The 21,070-nt window shown below is 41.2% G+C and overlaps 1 protein-coding gene across 1 annotated transcript in view; it reads left to right on the top strand.

Moving 5' to 3' along the window:
• The window catches only part of TTC29 (tetratricopeptide repeat domain 29), a 115,549-nt gene extending 106,703 nt beyond the window's left edge, over positions 1-8,846 (top strand). Inside the window, 1 exon segment of the mRNA XM_030450708.1 lies at positions 8,788-8,846. Coding sequence (XP_030306568.1) covers positions 8,788-8,825 — 38 coding nt within the window. The 3' untranslated portion in view covers positions 8,826-8,846.
• The last annotated feature ends 12,224 nt before the right edge of the window (positions 8,847-21,070 follow it).

Below are 21,070 nucleotides of genomic sequence, written 5' to 3'. Positions count from 1 at the left end.
AAAGATGTGTTTTGAAGCCTTTTGGCAAAGCTGGAATAGCCACAGTGACTTCAGTGAGGCTGCATTGGTTGCATCACTTGAGGACTGGTCCCAGGTTAACCAGAGCATTTATTTTTAAATTCTAGCTTCTACTGGCATATTCTTAAAGATCTCTATAGTTCTGTAACTTTCTAAAGTAGCTCACAAGCCTTATGCTGAATGCCAATAAAGCAGAAAATCCATTTGCATTTTCCATTAATCTTTTTTTTTTTCATGTGAATCTATTTCTTATCAAAAGAAGTAGATGATTGGCCTGGAAGCTGAAGTTCTCTACTTAGGACAAAAGTTCTCTACTGTAAGGACAAAAGAAGCCAAGTAGTGGCCTTTCAAGCTGTCCCATGTTGTCTGAAAGAACATGGCCATAAATCCAAAAACTAAAAGGGAGAAAGCAAACATTCAATGTTACTTTCACTAAGAAAATTGTTGTTCCCAATGCCTGGTGAGGAGAGGTAGGTCTGATCTTCATCTGCTAGTAAAATCAGCAAAGAAATCTAAGTAAAAAACACTTCTCCTAAGTGTCCACAGGAGAGATATCTCACCTAGCGTAATATCCATGGCACCACATGTAAATGCAAGGATCCTCCATAAGGATCAATCTTAATTTGCAGCAGCTGTTTTTTTGTTTTGTTTTGTGTTGTTTTTTTGGTTTTTTGGGGGGAGGGAGGCAGTTGTTTTGTTGCTTTGGGTTTTTATGATAGAAATGAAAACATTTTGTATCATTCCTAGAGGAGAACTGCAGTTGCTACAGAGACTGGTATTCTCCCCAGAAGACCTTAGTCATAAGAAGAGTGGTATCTCTGTAAGGAATAATGTGTCTGCTTTTTAAAGAACATGATCTTCCAGATTCATCCCCTACATACCCTTAGCTGATGCATTAGAAGATGTAAAACTGAAGTCAGATAAGGAGAAAAAAAATCTTCCTGGCATCCGTTTTTCGTTTGTTTGGGGGTTTTTTGAGCAGATGCATTGCTGTATTTTCTCTGCTTTACTGTCTTCAGGTTCTGTACCCACAAAATACCTTTGGCTAAGCTTCTGGAAGATAGTTTCCCAGGGGAAAAAAAAACAAAACAAAAAAACCCAAAACAAAACAACCACAACCATACTTCATACTTTATAGAAGGCTCAGATAAACAGTTTGTGAGCCACCAGGCAGAATAGTCACTGGGGACACTGAAATACAGATATCTCTACCATGAAGTAGTCTTACATATAACTACAGAAAAGAAGGTAAGCCTTTGGAGACCAAAACCAGAGCACAGAGAATGAGAGAAAAAGAAACTCTCAACAAAATTACACAGAGCACTAATATCAAAATGCAGAGATAAAAGCAAAAAGAACTAAAATCAGAGGCCCTCATAATCAGAGCAGTCTGATGCTATATTTGAACCTCAATATGCTAATGGCATGTAATTAAGCAAGAGGAGGTGTTTAAGTAACATGAGTTGGCCCTCCCTTTGGGACACTTTTGAGGGACCTGAATTTGAGAGAAAGAAGTGCCAAGCAGTCTGACAGCCAGCTCCTTTGAAGGCACAAGCTGCATATTCAGAAAAAAAGTATCACACCCTACCAGTGATTTGAACACAAAACTTCCCTGTTCAGTGCCATATTTTGTTCTGTTTGGCCAGAAGATGGTGTTTACAGTAAAGTGCAGTGCTGAGTTGTCCTGCTATTGTCTGGCAGTTTTTAATGAGGTTTTTATAACAAGTGCTCAGCAAACTTACTGCAGGATGCCTGTAGGAGTGAAGATGTGAGGCTGTATGGGTAGCCATGCAAGAAGGTTGCATAGTGAGCACATAAGTAGGCTCCCAAGCAGAGTATTTAAAAGTTTTACAGGACAAGGTCTGTAATGGTTTGGGAAAAGGCAGAAAGAATTCTTCAGTGTACTGATTTAGGCATGAGTTAGGCTTCTAGTCATTGCTATGCCTGAAATCTGTGATTTTTACATCTACTGCATTGTAATTATTTATCAAGCACCTGATACAGCTTGCTTTGCTTTAAAATTAATGTAGCTATGATAATTTTGGACACAAATTTGGAACAAATGTATTGCTTTTGCTACAATCATTATGTTGTCTGAAGCATAGTCCACTTAAAGCTTCTTTGCTCCTTGCAATGAAATTGGGTTTCATTCATAACTCTACAGTTGTTTGTTAAAAACTTCTGTGCATATACCATTAAGCTCTATCTGGCTTTGTAGGGATATCTTTAAAAACACTGGCAAAAGATCTCCAGGACTATTAAATGCCAATTTGACCAATATTAGGATTTTGTTTCAGAGAGATTTTTAAGTAGCTTGTGGGCTCAATCTTTGGTGTTGGCTCATGATTCTCAGCAGACTTGGAGGATCTTTCCTCAGCAACTCCTTGGGGTAGCCAAGGGTCAGTTTGGCTTCTACCATGCAAGCAAGCAGCCTCCCTTTGTTCTGAACTTTGCTTTCTCAGGAAGTTTCCCCCCCAGGGTTGGCCAAGGAGAGAGACTTCCTCCAAGGAGAGAAGTAGGTTTCAGATGTGAACTTAATTCTGTCTGCATCTGGGTGGGGACTGAAGGAAAAGAAACCTTTCTCTGGGCCTTCTGGGAATTTTCTGTTGCACTGTGGAAACCTTAACCAGATGGGAAGACATCCAGCTTGCTTTGTGTGGCTGCAAAACTTGGCCTCCAAGTGAGAAAGTTTCAAGAGGCTGACTCAGATCTGTTGTTCCCATTAGTTACTCCCTGCTCTAGGTTGGAGTAGAGATGGAGATGAGATGCTGTACTGAAATTTTAAACTGATTGCTTGGATTTCATGCAAAAATGCTTTACAGTGAAGGTAAAACTATGAATCAAACCTGGCTGCTATTTCATTAGGTTTTCTTCATGTTTGATATGATCCTCTTGGTGATTGTTGTTAAAAGCTGATTTTTCTGTGTCACCAAAATTTGTTTAGCGTTTTTGTGACATATCTCTAACTTCCAGATACACAAAAGACACAGTGTAATATCTTGGCCTTGAAAAAAATCCTTTTTTTCTACCTGCAGCTGACAACCTGACCTGATAAAGCCATTATTTAAAATTGATACTCAACAAATGGTTTGTGCAAAAGATGCTGCTATCCTATATTGTCACAGACTAATGTATAATTTCCACAATAAACAGAACTGAAAAATGTAGGATCAAGAGAGAGCTCCATTGTTGTACAGGTGTCTGACACATGCTAAACTATGTAAGAGAGGAAGATTAACTTGTCTGAGGACTGTTGAAGGTGAATATGTAAACAGTGGAAGTTATTAGGCAGAGAAAAAAAAATGTATTCCTGTTAGGTTTTCTCACCCAAACCAGAAGAATTTTGCACTTTCCTTATAGTGCCATAGGCTGAGCTGCCTCTTTAAAAGCATATTAAAAAACTGCTTCTCATTCATGAACTTAGCCATCTGTAAAGCTTTATTCAGAGAAACCTACCTGCTCAAGTGCTTGCTGTAGTTCATTAAAGGCTCTCATTTGTACTCATAAAAACTCATTCATTGCTCTGAATAATATATGGGTATACTGAAGAGAGAACCAACTCTCTCTTTTACTCTCTAAGTTAAACAACTTTATTTAATGAAAGAAGCACTGTCTGCTTTCCAGCTGTGCTATAACCCCTAAGGGTCTCGAATGTGTGCATATATTTATTTGTGCCACATTGTCCTACAGGGGTCTGAGAGCAAAGAAAACTGAGCTGACTCAATTGTTTCTCTTTTTCTGCCTGCTTAGAAAGACTGAAGCAAGCATGGACACAATTGTATTGAAGCAAATGCTCATCCATAAACTTAGTCTAAAATGCAGCTGGATCATCTCCTGTCCTTTTCTTGGTCCCACCTTCTAACCTTCCTAATCTTGAGAGTTCATCTCTATTACATCTGGCTCTTACAAATGTCCATGCTTAATAACCACAGTGATTCATTAGCCTGTGCTGTTGGTATTGTTTCCCCAATGGGAGCATTTTCTATCTAGGGATAGTCTGTGATTACTCTGCCTTGTGGAACAGTAAGATGCTTTCAATCTAATGTGCTGTCCATGTTTTAGCATAAAATAATATTAAGGCATCCACATAATGGAACCATCTGAAGATCCATTTTATTAAGCACTGAAAGAAAATGTGTGTGTGTTTGTATGTGCAAGGGAAACATAATCAGCAAGTCTTTTGCACCAGAAATGCAGCTTTTTTGAGGCATAGCTTTTTGGATTTCAGATTGAAAAAAATCTCAGTTTATAGCCAACATCTTACCTGGTACAATTAACTTACTCAAATTATATATGGCCTACTCAAAGTGGGAAAAATAGGAAACAGAGGTAAATTTATTGAATTTAAACTATTTTGCAGGTATTTATTTTAAATGCAAGCTACCTTCAAGTACAAAGCTGTAGTGCTCTTAAAAGATTACTGTTTCAAGTTATTTCACATACCTTAACAGAGCATGTGACCTTTTTACATTACATGATCAACTTTTTGACAGTGCAGGGCCAGCACAGCTAATGGAATAATAGCCTGCAGGGTCCAGCTAAATGATATACGAATATAATCAACCTTTGTGATGACTATTCAAAAGTAATCCCTTTAGCTTTCAACTGCAACATATATTTCAACCAGGCAAAGCCATATGAAGAAAATCTCTGCAGACTCCACCAATACAATATGGCCTTCATATCCCCACAGTCTGTTTGCTGCTCACTGTGAGTTTTAAATTTAAGGTAATGGCTACTGTATATTCATGTGAGCATAGAACAATACCTTTGATTTGTTGGAGAAAGGTTACATTAGCTACCAAGGGCCCTATTCAGTAAACTTTGACACAACCCTTATATATGGTTTACAGCTTATTCTAAATGGAATATGCCTGATAAAAATGCTTTGCATGCCCAAATTGTACAAATTCATTAATCTTTATATTTATAAAACCTCCAACCATAACTACCTCCATTCCAAGTGAACCTAGTCTGGACACAAGGCTGACATGCAACATGTTTGGCAACATGTTGGCCAAAACTGCTTTTAAAAAAAGCATTATAACTGCTTTTAAAAGAAGCATTCTATCAGTTTTCATTCATCAAGACAGAAAAGAAGTGGGAAGATCTTCTGTAACGTGTGGGGGGGACACATGTTGTTTGCAATCATGTTATTTGCTGCTGTATCTTTATTCCTACTCCAGTACATCATTCTACAGATTATATAACTGAAAAAAAGCTGCATGACCCTTAAGATTGCAAGTAATTTTAAAATTACAGTAATGGGTTATATCTCACTGACTGCATTACACCAACTTGATGATCTGGTACACCTTGCCAGATCGTGGGGAGGGTTTAAAGGATGTGGTGGGGTGGCCTTGCTTCTTGCTTTCTCTCCCTTTTATGACAAAAGTACAGAATTGGCTAATAGTGAGTCTGAACATGTGGGACTAATTTTATTAAAGGAAAAGAGATAATGAAAACACTGCCTTATATTGCTACTTGTGTATGTACAATATAGCAGGAGTTTGCTCACATTAGCAACCATTGCAAATGTGACCTTGTTTGCACACTTGTGCCTAATACATGTAACATCGTAACACAGCAAACCAGCTGTACCACCACAGCAGCACTGTTGCTGTCTTTTGTCTGAGGTGTTGTATGACAGGATTTTATGCCACTTGAGCCAGCTATCTCTAGTGGAAGAGTAGGAGGGATTAGGGACTTTCCTCCCATTTGTTTTCTGTGTCACTTCTTGAGCCCACAGAATATTAGGGCATCCTCAGCATCCTACAGCAGGGAGTTCCAAGGATGAATTGGCAATGTCCAGAGAACCCCTTTCTTTGTCTCCAAGCACATGACCTGCTATTTTCAGTGTCTCCTACTTCATTATTTTACTGAAAGAGACAGATTCCTGTGTCTTTGGTTTCTGGTTCATCTTCTGCATGCTACTGTCATTCTTTCTTTTGTCATCTCCTCAAAATACTGCCTTTCTTTTTTTAAGCAGCAGTTTCAGCTCTCGCCCATAAATAGCCCTCTTGTGATTATTCATGTATTTGGAGAGAGTTTCAGTGGAGTTCTGGTTTCATAAAGTCCAGAAGTCCCTGAGCAATGGAAAACATAAATGCTTCCCCATCACCTGGGCATGCAAGCTCAAGAACACAGGTGTTGCCCATTGCATTTCCTTTATACTCTCTCGAGATGCTTAAAATTCCTGTTCTCTCTGGACTTAGTGATCATTTTCACTTTGGAGGTGTGGCTTTCATTCTTTTGTAGGACTTTTCACTAATTATATTGTGCAAAGGAATTGAAGTTCTGCTTAGTTTCCTCACAGAAACAGAGGCAAATAATGAGATTTTTAGAGGAGCAATGATGTTTAGATAGACATGTGAATGGCAAGAAGAGAGATGCCAGTTCTAGCTGCACTAAAAATTCAACCAGACAATTTTAATTATATTTTATCAACAGCAGTGATAATATGTCAGAAACATTCTATCAAGATTAATTATATTTACATGCTATTAATACATATTAATGTTTATCTCTGGGTTTTGTGCAACAAAATAAGATAGAAGGAGAATGCTTGATTGTGTGATCTGTGGTGGTTTATATGTATTATCATTATGAATATGAGATGCTTTTATTGTTCCCAGATAGCACAGGCCAAACAAATGCCAAGAAAACACTTATGGTTCAGTATTCCATCAGTTATCCTTGATATGCTTCATATTTGCTGGGAGGGTAGAACTGTTAATCAGACAATAATAGCTTGGTGTCCAAGTGGGAAGGCAAAAGGCCAAAAGGTGCATAAGGAAAGCAATTTATGCTATAATTCCCTATCTGTCATGTACACATCCCTGCCATTTTTTTGCTTGTGTTGGTGTGTGTAAGATACATTGCTATCAGAGACACATTTTTATGTCTATTTACTTGCAAATGCAAATGTTGCTCCACATATTCAGTCACATTTGGGGCTTGAGTCATCCCCCTGCTTCACACCACTTTTTCCACAAAGATTTTCCACTGGAAAAAGCAATAATGCAGCAACAGTGCAAAGCTGAGGTGGGGGAACGTGGTTCAGAGCCCTTGGTGGCACTTGTGAATCACAAGGCTCTCAGCTGCCTCACAGTGCTGGAGTTGCTAAGCCAAGCTGAGAAGTTGCAGACTGCAGCCATGAGCAGAGCCCCTTGTGTTCAATTAGGTTTTATTAGATTTTTTTTTTTTTGTTTAGACATGGTCTGCTAGCAAAGGAATTACTATTGGTGTACTCAAAGCCTGGTTTCAGCAAATTTTACCTGGAATAACTGCATTGTTAAATACAGAGGAAACCACTCCTGTGCATCTTGCCCTTGTACAAAACACAACATCATATGGTAACTGATGCTAATTCTCAGATACTCTTCATAGATTTACTTATCCTATTCTTTCTTGTATACAAATATTGATCAAGTCCTAGTTAGCAGTAATACTTACTGAAAGCTTGTGATATGACAAAACTTACATTTTATTGAGTCTTGAGCAGTCTAGTAGTTTGCAAATGTTCCAAACATTCCACCAGCAAAACATCATTTTAAATATTATTTTTCATCTCCTTTAGAACAGAATTAATGTATTTATTTTGGATGTGAAAAAAAAAAGAGGATGCCATGTAAGCACCATTGGCTTATTTCAATAAATTAAAAGCAATTACATGATCAAAGGTTATTAAAATTCTAAAACTGCAAAGAGGTAGTGACAAATTGAGGAGGAGCCAGCCAAGGATTGTACCAAGGTCAGAAAACATGAGCTGCTTTCAGATATTGAGAAGACTGCATTGCCTTAACCTCAAAAAAGAGATTAATGAAGGAAAAGTCTCTCAAGCCATAAGGAATTGTTATAAAAGAGTACAGTGTTCTGTTGCTCTTAATGGCTACCAAAGGTAGAACAAGAAAAAAAAAATCAGCTTAATTTGCAATAACTATTTATCCCAAGTATTAGGGAAGAATCCAAGCTATGAAGCAGACTGTGAAGCACTGGAGGAGAGAGAGGGGGTTTTGTGAAATGGCCTTCATCAGGAGCCTTTGAGAATAGACTTGACAAATAGATGTCAGGGATGCACTAGATACATGTGCACTTCCTTCCTTTGAGGAGGTGAGCCCAAAATCAGGAAGAATCCCCCAGGGATGGTGTGGCTGTAGCTGGGGAGAGGCAGATGTGCTGCTGGAGAGGTGCTGGGAGCAGCACAGAAAGTGCAGCAAGGAAGTTGGTGTTTGGTGTGGAAATGGAGTGAGGAAGGAGCAAGGCTGAGCAGCACAGCTCAGGGAAGCAAAGAGAGTGGCTGCCAAAAGCTGCAGAGCTGAACCATTGCCTGCTGCTCCCTGCTCCCACATCCCATTAGGATCCCACTGGGAGGTGGCAGCCTTACTGATCCAGCCCCTCACCTTGCTCTTGCTGTCTGCTCTGGTCACTCCTGGTCTTCCTGCCTGCTGTCATCTTCACCCAAATGCATCTTCTTTGCACGTTCCACAGCTGGTCCCACCGAGACCTATCCTACAAAACCAGCCTGTTTGAGACCTGCTACACAGGAGGGCAAGAAATAAGAACAGAAATCCCTGTCAGTTCAGTATTTCTAGGATTATATCTTATGTGGCTCACCTGTGCTGTCTAATATTTCCTTCCCTTGTGATTTTTTACTGTATTAAATGTTGTTCAAATAAACTTTCTAAGGCTGTGGCTATTACAAATATTTTACATCAAAAGAACTAATACAGTTTTTTCTTGTTTGTTTATTTGTTTTTTTAATAACAGAACTTGATAAAAAAACAAGTGCTTCGATGCTCCCGTGACCTCTTCCAGAGACACCAGTTCTAGATCCTTCCTGGTACAGTATTTGCTCTTAATTCTTATTCATTACACCAGTAGGCTGATTTTTTGCAAAATGTCATAGGTATCAAAATAAACATGATTTTAACAGGCAATTGCCCATCATCTCTGTTTTACTTTGTCCAAAAAATATTTTTCCTGCTCATAAATGAACATATTCATGCTTCCTTTGGATTTTTTACTTAGTTTCCCAGTTTTAGAATTTTAATTGCCTTTGATCACGTAATTACTTTTAATTTATTGAAATAAGCCTTTGAGATAGGAGCAAATCTATTAACCAGATGCTGAACCCAAACATAAAGCATGTAGATATCAAAGTGTATGTATAAACTTACATTTACTATTTTTTTATTTCCTGTTTTTCATTGTAGAGAATGTCTGCTTACTGACAGAGAAGCTGATAGATGTTTAGTGAGTACAGGAAGATCCTTGAAGAGTCATGCAACAAAGCAGGAATTTTGATAGGAATTTTGTGATTTAAATGGGAGCACAGTATTGCAGTATAAATATCTGAGAGCTCGAAGTCCTTTTCTGACTGAAGTGAGGCCATGTAATACATTTTTCCCAAAAATAGCTCTTCTCATTGAAATAAATACAAAAGGAGTAATAGAAAACAGAATGTTTGCACTTCATGCCCCCCCTAATGCCTATTGTCTTCCAAAGTGGTAGGACACTAAAAACCCCTTATGCCTGCTGAATGGGAATCCAAGATGCTTGGTAGTTTGTATATTCAGATTTTAACTGTACCTGGAGTTTTCTTTAGGTCCCAGATTATCGTCCCTTTCAGAAAAAATAAAATACAAACTTGATGCTTTATTCATGGGGCAATCAGTGATTTTAACATCTCTGTTTAACAGTTGCAGTTTAACTGTAACTTGAATAGGATAGATCCATCCTGGATGGAACACTGGAGTGCAATTTTTATCTAATCTGTAGCACAGGCTGGACCCAAAACACAACTAAGTTTGTTTAAAGTCTGATAGAGCACACTCATGAAGCTGTTAAAGCCTGTACAATCAAAGCATTTGAAATGCCATTGACTGTCTCAAGTGCACCATCAATCTCTAAGTACAGCTAAAATTATATTTAACAATGAAAGTGCACCTGGTAGAATACCTGTATCTCACATTTTCAAAACTGAGCCCAGAATTCCCCTTGGAGCAAAGCCTGTGTTCCTTCACACAATCAGGTAAGCTAAAATCCTGCTTGGATTGTTTTTGACAAATAATCTGAGGCAGCAGTTTAGGTGTGTGGATAATTGTCTCCTTTTTTGAGCTAATGAAATTCTTCACAGTGGGTTCCCCACGTGCCCCACAGCTATCTGACTCCTGGGGTCTTCCCAGTCCTCAGAGGGTGTTTTCCAGCTACCATCAGCACTGGCCCAAAGAAGAGACAGAGGACAGAAGATGGCAGCTATCACTTTGCAAAGTAGATGTAAAAGCGGGCCTTACAATTTTTGAATTTTATTTAGGAAAACTGATGCAAGATTTCATAATTTCATATACTAGAAAACCTGTTCTTTCCAACTAGATTAAACAAAGCTTTTTTTTGTGAATCCCAGTTGTTGATGCTTCCTTTCCTTAAATGGAGGATTACAGATTGAGTTTGAAGCAAGGTCCATTAGACCTGTAATCAGCTTTTATGACAGTATTTGAGCAAGCAATAGCTTTTGCCATAGTAATAATTCACCAGTTACAATTTGAGTAACTGGCTGAGTTGACAGTATGATTTCTCACTGTTAAGGCATAGTAAAAATGTATCATCTGGCTGCTCTTAGACCATTTTTGATCAACATGCTGTGTGCATGCAATGAAAATACAAATACCACAGTATTTTTGGTCTTTTACTTAGAGTTCTTTATTGTCAGAACACTGAGCTTATTACAACAATGTTCATTTAGAATGTTTTTACAAGGCTGAAAACTTGTACAGCAGTGTTCCTACATGCAGTTCTGCACACACATAAGCATACACATCTCTTTAATGAGTCTGAAGAAGAGGTATCTGCTTTATCAACACCAGGAAGAGAAACAGGACTATGAATTAAATATAAACAATAGCAGTATCCAGTTTACTCCTTATATTTTAATGCTATTAATATGAAATATGAAAAACATTATAAAACCAAGGGAAAGTGTCTAAATTCTGAAGTTTCGTGTCCCGCATTCATAACTTCAGTAACAATCTGTGTATGTATCCCACAAGTAAGAGTTATGCAGTTAAATAGCACCCAGGATCATTATTTTTTGCTGGCTTGTACATGTTACTAAGTGTTAACTTTTGTATGCTTGTGAAAAAACAGTCACAAATTAATCCCATTATTATTATCCAAGTATTATCCCATACTTTTTCACAATACTTTTTAGTCATAAAGTTTTTGATAAAAATTATGAGATTTTTCTTGCCCTACAATAAAGTAAATGAAAGATGTGTCCTTCAGAGTCAGGCAGTGTCAGGAAAAGACTGTGTTTATTGATCTAAATGTATCTGCCCCCCACCCAAGTACTGATTTGTCTGAGGAGTAACTACCTGTCTGGCAGAATTCAGGTGCTGTTCTGCTCCTTGCAGGCTTTTTCAGTGGGAAAACCACAGGCTCTGCTTTTTCCTTCAGATCCATAGGATGAGGAGGTCAGGCAGAAGATTGTTCCATATGTTACACTTTGGATGAGATCCTGATACAACCCTCTCAGGTGTTGGAAGCAGTCAGAGCTCCATGGGTGTAACTTCTGGCATGATCCAGCTGAAGGCAGAGTGCTCACTGCTATTTGCCTGCAGTATCAACTCAGTCTTTCCTTTGTGGTTGTTGTTCTCACCACTTCCTAAATTACCAGTGCTTCTTCCAACATCACTGCTCTGTGGGGAGCTTTTGCCAGACATAGTCCTGCTGGTAAGGTCTGCTGAGACCAGAGCTCAAATTAGTGCAATTGAACTTTTGCCTCTTTACAGGAGAAATGCTCTGATTTTTTTTAAGGATCTCCTCATATGAAACAGAACTGACATGCTGAAGGAAAGGGATCCCATCCAGAGGGACCTTGACAGGCTTGAGAGGTGGCTTGTGCAAGCTGCATGGAGTTCAACAAGGCCAAGTACAGGGTCCTGCATGTGGGTTGGGGCAATCCCAAACACAAATACAGGTGGGGTGGAGAATGGATTGAGTGCAGCCACAAGGAAAAAACTTTGAGGTTTGGATGATAAGAAGCTCAACATGAGCTGGCAATTTGCACCTCCAGCCCAGAAAGCCAGTTGCACCCTGGGCTGCATCCAAAGCAGCATGGCCAGCAGGAGGGGATTCCTCCTCTCTGCTCTGCTCTCATGAGATCCCTCCTGGTGTACTGGGAACAGTTCTGGAGCCCCCAGCACAGAAAGAACATGGAGCTCTTGGAGTGAGTCCAGAGGAGGCCAAAAGATGGTCAGGAGGCTGCAGCACCTGTGCTGTGAGGACAGGCTGAGAAGTTGGGTTGGTTCATCCTGGAGAAGAGAAGGCTCTGAGGAGAACTTGTTGAGGCTTTCCAGTACCTGAAGGGGCTACAGGAAAGCTGGGGAGGGACTTTTCACAAGGAAATATAGTGATAGGACAAGGGGGAGTGGTTTTAAGCAGGAAGAGGGTAATTTAGGTTAGATATTAGGAAAAAAATCTTCAGTGTGAGCATGGTGAGACACTGGTACAGGTTTCACAGGGATGCTGTTGATGCCCTGTCCCTGGAAGTGTTTAAGACAAGATTGGATGGGGCTTTGAGCAGCATGGTCTAGTGGAAGGTGTTCCTGTCTATGCAGGGAGGTTGGAACAAGATGGTCTTTAAGGTCCTTTCCAACTGAAAGGAAGGTCCCGTCCATCAGAAACCATTCTGTTATACTATTAATTATTCTCTACTCTGTCTGGTTCATTATCATTGCAACCCTTCTTTGTTTTTCCAGAAAGCCTCTATAACCCTTCTGACCCTTAAGACTTTGCAATCAAAAAAGAGGACTCAGGAGAGAGCGTGAATGGCAGTTTCAGGTTTTTCTGTGCTCTGGGAAACTGTAGGCATAATTGTCTTTAATGAAGTTAGAGAATTAGGTAAATCAGTTTAGCCTATAATGCCAGTTGTGTGTTTCAAAACAAAAACGTGTCAAACATATCACAGCAGATGCATCTCTGAATATTGATGTCTAAAATCTTCATCTCATGGGTGTTTCAAGTATATGAGACTGGCAATTGAGACTGCTCTTTGGATAGGACTTGAGTAGGTTTTACTGTGGATGTATCAGGTGGTATTAACTAACAACTCATACCATAGGGGAAGGTTGTACCTTGGAAAGGATTCTCTTTATAATTATGTAAAGCGTGTTTTCTGACCATTAACAGGGTATATCTTGTTAATTAGTGTGATATATAAGGTATTTCACCTGTGAAGCCATTTAGAAAATTAATGTTTGAGTCACAGAAAGGTCATTGCCATTCTGGAAGGAATCCATTCATCTCTAAATAGGCCATCCAAATACAGGCTAAGGAAATACACTATATATAATTACCTAGAAATAGATGGAATAAATAAGATTGATGATGAGTATTACTGAAGCCACATTTTAGTCTCCTGCTAGGAAAAAGCAGAACATAACTGGAAGAAACAATAATACATGTAAAATGCAAGAAATAGGTTGAAATCTGAAGTAGTTATGTGAGATTCAGCTGTTGCACATGAGGTGATAACTCATCAGCTTTTGGAAGTGGTGTTCATCAAGGACTTTATCCTGAGATTGTCAGGTACTTCTGATGACAGCTCCTACAGAATAGAGGAACTGCATCTTGTTTGGCACCATAACTTCATAGCACCTATTTATTTGCCCCCTTTATGCTTCCAAGAAGATCGAACGCATGTGCTGTCTTTGAAGATAAACAAATAAAAATGTTAGTGAATATTTCCATGTGTGAGTCTTCTTTTGACGTGGTAAATGACTGAAAAGTGCTGCTGAGCACCAGGGAGCCCAGCAGCTGTGATGGTAAAGCACATTGCCAGGAGTTTAACCTTGCAAGATAAACTTCTCTTGCTAAACATTTAAGGTTTGTTTTTTAAAACTACAGTGTAAAAGTCCAGAGTGAATGTTGGTCAAGTGAGTTCTCAAGCCCTTTCAGCAGAGAGGAATGTGTGTTTGTGCCTTAAGTTGAAGGCAGCTGTTTAATCTTGGTTCATCTGTGGGATGGACAAAGTGAGTCCCAGATTCATACCCTCATGCAGTATGGGTAGACAGAAAGATTGTGGCCAGCAGATTTTCAGTAGCACATGGAAGAGCCAGGAGTTGGGAACCTGAGCGTCCTAGGAGATCAGCAATAGCTCCTGACTCTTGCTAGGACTGACAACTCCTACCCCAGACATGCTGATAAGAGGTAAGTGTTATCTCTGGGAGTCAGCTTCTATCAGATTTTCATAACTGGCACATTTAGCCCGTGATTTGAGCAGCACATATCCTCAAACAGAGGTATAGCACCTCTGCTACCTCCTACACTGAACTAATCAACCTCATGCAACATTGCTGCTTGGCCTCCCTGGCATGTTCAGAAAACTTTGCCCCATTTGACCACAAGTTAACCATTTGTAATTGAAGTACCTTATGCAATAATGAAAAAAAAAAAAAAAACCCAAACACAAATCATTACATTGTTTTATTTTAAATGCAAAGTTGTAGTATATGAATTTTTTTTTCATTATTCAGTCGTTTACTTAAAAGCTTGAGCTCAGATTGTATTTTTTAAATACAGTTGTTGGGGTGATGCAAGATGATCAATAGTTTTGTATTCACTTACCATGCCAACTTATTTCTGTGCTTTACTGTTTCCCAAGAATCTCTTACTCATTGACTGCTTCTGCTTTAGATGCTGTGTAAATATTTGTTAATCTGAATTATTACTATATATATTTGCTTGTTTCCTTTGTGTGTGTGTTGAAATTTCTTTTGTTTAGGATAAATAGTCACCATGTATAAGTAGCATGTGGGATGAAAGGTTGGAGAATGAGCTATGGATGTCCCAGGCCTCCATCGGGTTCCTTGTGAAGCTTGGCACTGGATTTAACCACAGCAGAGTCTCTAAAAGTGTCTTTGAAGAGCCCTCCCTGGTGCATGGTGGTCACTGTAATTTTCCTGTTTTGTTTTCTGGGAGCTGTCTGCCTCCCCAGCCCCTCAGCATCAGTTGACTAAGAAAATTAGACTCTTCCTTTCCTCATGAGCACCAGGACATCAGTTTGCCTGGCACTGCTGTCTGCTTTCTGGGCAGATTATGGTTTTGCCAGGCTCATAGTACAGATTAAAACAAGATTTATTGATGATAAGACAAGTTCAGGATTACCTGGCTGATGACCCACTCTCTCTCAACAGCTCCTTTAACTTTTACACTCAGAGCTGCAATGAGCTTTCACATCTGCTGAGCCCTGAACTCTCTCAGAGGAGCTCTGTGATATTAGAATATTTGGGTGAATTAGAGCCTTTGCTTTTACTTTGCCTTCACAGATCTCTGTTCAGAGAGAGGAATATCACCAATGCATTCACATTTCACAGTGCATTTGCTAGAAATGGCTGAACAACTGCTTGAGATGGGGTTAAGAAGAAAGGCAAGAAGGATTTAGGGCACTTTGAATTCTTCCTGTCATGCCAAAATCCATCACAATTTTACCCTGTTCTTCCAGGGGGACAGGAGGGGTGCCTCTGGCCTTGCCAGCAACATGCAGAGAGGCAACAGCAACCACACAGGCTTGTAAGGTGTAGCTGCTCCTGTGTTGGTTGTACAGGGGCTCTAATGGCAGTCACCAGCTCCCTGATGTGGCAAATGCTTTTTTTTTTATTAATGGTGGCTTGTGGGTCAGCCAAGTGGCTGCCTACCTACCTCACCACCCAGGATTTGGGGTCTACAAAACCAATACAATCTGTGTTGGCACTGCGTGCACTGTGTAACTGCAGGGGAACACCCTGAACAAGTCTTACTGATGTGCCTGGAGGGCAAGTTCTCATTATCCAGAGTTGGTAATGAGTTGGTACCAGAGTTGGTAACCCTTCTGGAAACCAGCCTGGACCCAGCCAGCTCAGCCTATCAGGCTTGGAACAGGAGTGCTGTGCTGGCACAAGCTGTGCACAGGGACACAAGCCAAGCTGCCTCAGAGCAGGCAATGTTCAGTCAGTGCTGCTGGTTGGGGTCACCTGTGTAAGTCAGCTTTTCAGCTTTTTCCTCCTTCTTCTCGATTGGAAAATTGCAGGGTAGTGGAACCTGCCTAGAAAATTACTTTCTGAGACCATCTGTGCCAGAAACTTGGTAGTTTTCGCAAAGTAAATAAAAAGCAGTGAAAGTGAGCAAAATAAAATTATTTTTAAAAAGCTAAACTGATGTATTTACAAAAGTTTCCTTACCTTAGTCACCCCTGCTGTTTCTCCCACATCCTATGGCCCACTGTAGGGAGCTGCAGTACTTCCATCAGTGGGACAATGCACTTTCCCTTGAAAGCTGCTGAGTTTAATCTCACACCATCAGATGGTGTGATTCATTTCTGCAGTCCCTGTTGTAGGTTTCTTAATATCAGACCTGAGTGAAATATCTTCAGGACTGGGAGTGAGAGTGGAGTTAACTATTTTTTCAAAGGAGAAAGATGATGGAAATATATAGTGGTCTTCAGACTCCTGGGTGCATGTGATGAGCCTGTCGTGGTATCAACTAAGCAAGCTAGAAAGAAGCTTTCACACCTCTAAAATAGAGCCAGGGTGATTCAGCCAAATCCCAGGAGTAGTTCAGAGCATTTGGCCTGGCACGCAGCTGCCTGGGGGTTGCCACATCTGGTGAGAAACAGCTACAGCCCTGCAGAGCAGAGCATCTACACCCCCTGCAAGGCTGTGCTGCATGATGCTTTCTTCCATGTGAATCTTCCACAGCACAGCAAAGCTTTCCTCTGCCTTTTCTAGTGCTACAGTGGCTCCACAGAGTTGTATGAATGGACAAAAATGTTCATGTGATAGTTTACATTTTCTATCCTGTAAATCCTATGCAGGTACAAAGGCTGTTCTAAACGTGGTCATCATGTGCATTGTCTCAAATCATTGTATAGGAAAAGAAAACTTTCTGAGAGCTGTGGTCAATGAAAACATGCTTAAGTCCTTTTACTTTTCCCTCTGTTTTCTGAGCCTTTGATGTTTGTTCCAGGTGTGTGCTAAAAGCTCTTTCCTTCAACAGCTTTCCTGTAATGCAATTCTTAAATCATCACTTGACTTCTGAAGCAAAGGCTTCAAAGCATCATCAGATATTATGAGCTACAGCAAAAAAATCTGCATGTGGTAGCCCTAAACTGTCTTTATACCTTTGCTTGCTGATGGTTACACTCAAGTGTGGTTTTTTTTTTAATTTCTAGCTGTAAATAATCTTCGATGCCTTTGAAACACAGTGTTCATGATGCTGAAAAATTTTGTTTCATAAAATGGTCCTGTCATCTTCAGCTGTTCGTTTCCATCTCTGCATAATGATCATCCATTTGGGAGGAAAGTACTTCCCGTGATTTTGTCTGGTTTGCCATGACTGATCCCTTGCTTGGGAGCTTGATCCTCTTTTCTTACCATTCTCCATATGCATCTTAAAAAAAAATAATCTGTATATCAGGTAGATGGATATTGACACCAGAACTAAGTCACAATCTCATTCCCCAGGTGAAGGCCTTTGGGTCAAGACCCAAATACAGATTACAGTAACACTGAGATTTTGAGCCTGCTGTATTCCTTTCTAATTTGCATTTTCTTCCCTACTTTTCCTTTACAGATCTAGTTTCTTCATCCCCTTCATTCAAAGCTTCTTCTCTGTTGTGATGAACATTGGGTTCTGCAGCTCATTCACCCATCCCTCCCAACACCTGCCAAAAAGTTGGTGTGTGCAGTTTCTTCTCCACGAGGAACCACTGCCTCTTTTCTCTGGTGGTCTGAAACCGCATGGTAACCAAAGGAAAGTCACCTCTCCAAATGTATCCCAAAGTAGTTTACATTGCTGGGGAAAATGAAAGTGTTCTGTACCGCTGAAAAGTGAGTGAACTCAGTGGCTTTGTGCATATGAAGAGTGGATAAATTCTGTTTGTGTTTATTCAGAACTTCACAACTGTTTTCCCAGTTTTCAGGTATCAGCAGCCTTTGAGACAGCAGTTTCCTCTGTATGACTGTAGCCTGGGATTTTTTTTTGGTCTATCTCCTTTGCTTCTAGCCTTCCTTCATTGTTAACCTTGTATCCCTGCCAAATTAAGACTTGATACAGACAAGAAGTGAAGATGACAAGCTATTCTAATTAAACTTTGCTGCAAGAAGTGATTTGTAGAAGTTATGTTATGGCCTCCAGAAAAAAGAAGGTACTTAAGCTTAGAATTTCACTGATCTCTGTACACCAGCCTGGCGCTAAATGCCTTCCCCACTCTGCCCTTCAGCAGCTCAGACCCTCACCTTCAGGCCTGGCTGTGGGGCACGCTGTGGGCAGAGCTACCGGGCCAGTTGTAAACTGGTAGTGCCTTTACCCAGTATCATCCACAACTCCTCCTCATTTACTCTCTCTGCCTGGAAGCACCCTTATGTCTCCTTAATAGGGGTTGCTACTATTTATAGCAATTTGCAGGTGTGCTGCTAAAAGGTGGAACTGTAAATCAGCTCCAATGTTGTTCCATGATGAAGTGCCTCTACATTATTTAGCAAATTGTCCCAACATGACTAAATGATGCACAATGGGAAAACTTGCCACAGAAATGTAATACTGAAAAGACCACAGCACTGGGTATTTAGTTTAGATACGTAAATGCAGTTGGTATTCTTCTGACAGTTTTGTACTCCAGTTTTTGTACTCCAGGTTTGGGCCCAGCCGGTACCAACCAGGGCTCCGCTCCCTCAGCCCCCACCCCACTGTGGGGCAGGGAGGAGAAAATCCACCCAAAGGCTTCTTGATCGAGACAAGGACAGGGAGCTTTGCATTCCCCTGTTACAAAAACCTGAGAGGTTCAGCTTGGGAAGGAAAAGAACTCATTTCATGGACAAGGAGAAAGAGAAAACAGGGCCAGATCTTAACACCTTCCCCCCAGCCCTCCCCTCTCCCCGGGCCCGGATCGCTTCACTGCCGCCTCCCCTCAGGGCACAGGGGACGGGCAGGGGGGGTTCAGGCTCAGTTCCCCACACGGGGTTTCTGCCGCTCCTTCCTCCTCAGGGGAGGACTCCTCACATTCTGCCCCCGCTCCAGCGCGGGCTCCCTCTCACGCCAGAGAGTCCTTCAGGAACCCCTCGGCCATGAGTCCCTCCCATGGGCTGCACTCCCTCAGGAACTGCTCCAGCCCGGGCTGCCCACAGAGTCACGGCTGCTGCGGGAACAGTCACCTCCTCTGCCACGGGCTCCTCCAGGGGTGCAGATCCACAGCTGACCCTCTCTGTCATCCCGCACAGGCTGCAGCTTCACCTCTGCCCATCTCTGGCACTTCGGGGGCTGCAAATCCACATTTACCCCACCGTGGTCCTTCAGGGACTGCTCCATTGCTCTCTCCTCTCCAGGTCTCCTTTTCCATATTTTTTGTCATTTCCTTTTCCCTCTCTTGAACATGTCAGTGGCAGAGGCACATCCAGCTTCCCAGATCTGCTCGGCCTTGAGGGACTGGAACCGGGGGAGCTTCAGCAGCTTCTCACAGAAGCCACCCCTGTGACCCCCCTGCTTCCCAAACACCACTGCACTGATCCAAAGCATCCAGGAGTATTTTCAGCTTCAGAAAAGTGTAGTACTTCTTATCTGGGGCAATATGAGGACTAATATGTGTGACACTGTTATACAGCTGGTGTTGCGAAGGTGTCTGACACAAAAAAAGGTTGGGCTGCATGTGTGCATTTTAGTTACAACTTTCTGCCTAGAATGTACAACAGAAACGTTGTTTTAGAGCATATGAGTGATTCTGCCACAGTAGAAAAAAGGTTGTGATGAAATTCCAGTCAAAAGTGCCTACAGATACCTCAAAATAAAGAACGACGTGTTCTGAGATGCTTGTGTATTGGTTTTTGGCCTTAATCTAAGCACAGTGCTTTTCCAGATCAAGGATATCCTTGTGATTTTGAAATGAAAGGAAAGATGGAGCAGCACCTTCTCCCTAGAAAGCCTGGACTGAAAATAATCTATATTAATTGTTGTATCTGTTCTTTCCTTTGTAACTGTGGGTGTTTTTTCCTCCTTGAAAGGTGCAGGGTACCGTTTTGAGGTAAATGGCTTCTGTTTTCTCTGTACTCAACCAAGGACAGTTTTAAGATTGTCATCCTGCTGAGATCTCACTGGGTGAAATCTGGCACGAACCCTAATGAAGCCACCTGGCACCAGCAGCCAGGTCAGCTGCTGATTTCCTCTGGGCAAGAAAACTTGCTTGGAAGCATCCATAGGCATAACTGGAATGGCAAAGGAAGGAAGAAGGAATGAGGAGGAGTGAAGGGAGGGTTGGTGTCAGTGCTTCCTTTCAAGGGATTCAGAGTTTGGAGGTGTATGAAGAGTGTTTTCAAAAGGTGAAAACTGAATAGCCCTGGCAATGCCTCCGTTGCTTTTTAAGGAATAACATTTTTTTTTTTTACTTTAGTCTTTAGAGTTTTCTGAGTGAAGTCTTACCCTCAGTCAGGTCTCTCCTACCAAGAAGTCCAAGACCTTCTAAAACTATAGGTGGGGATGTTTAAGACATTACTACAGACACAAAGCATCCATTTCCATGTGTGCAGTGAGACTGTTTGTGCATGTCTGTGTGCAGGAGGAGCCATTACTGGAAGCAAAGCTGCATTCAGGCTGCTGCTGCACTGGGAGGATGAGAATCCCTGCAACAGAGCAGTCCTGGGAAGGGTGAGGGAGACACCCCAGATGTTCAAATGCTCCCCCAAGCAGCATCTTTTCTGCAGGTGGCTCAGTTAATGACAGAAGCCTGGTTTCCTCAGGAGGGCCTGGGGGACCCTGGATGTCCCTGGCTGTTTGTTCCTCTGTCTGTGCCTCCTCTGGTCTCAGACTGGCTTTAAAACCCTTAGCCCACTTCAAACCAATAGAACAGATAGGGAGAGGGCTTAACTATGGAGGTATCCCCACAGATTTTGTTCAGTGAAGCAGCTGTCAGAGGAGACAGAACCCATGTGCGTCTCACACAAGGGAAAAGGCAGAAAATCACACAAGTACCAGAAAGCCTGCCCCAGGCAAGAGGTTTTATTAATGCTCCATCCTGTGGAAAAGCATC

Source organism: Calypte anna, chromosome 4B (assembly GCF_003957555.1).
Source record: "Calypte anna isolate BGI_N300 chromosome 4B, bCalAnn1_v1.p, whole genome shotgun sequence".
Lineage (NCBI taxonomy): Eukaryota > Metazoa > Chordata > Aves > Apodiformes > Trochilidae > Calypte > Calypte anna.
Note: the sequence above shows the minus strand (reverse complement) of the source record. Positions and strands in the feature narration are given on the sequence as shown.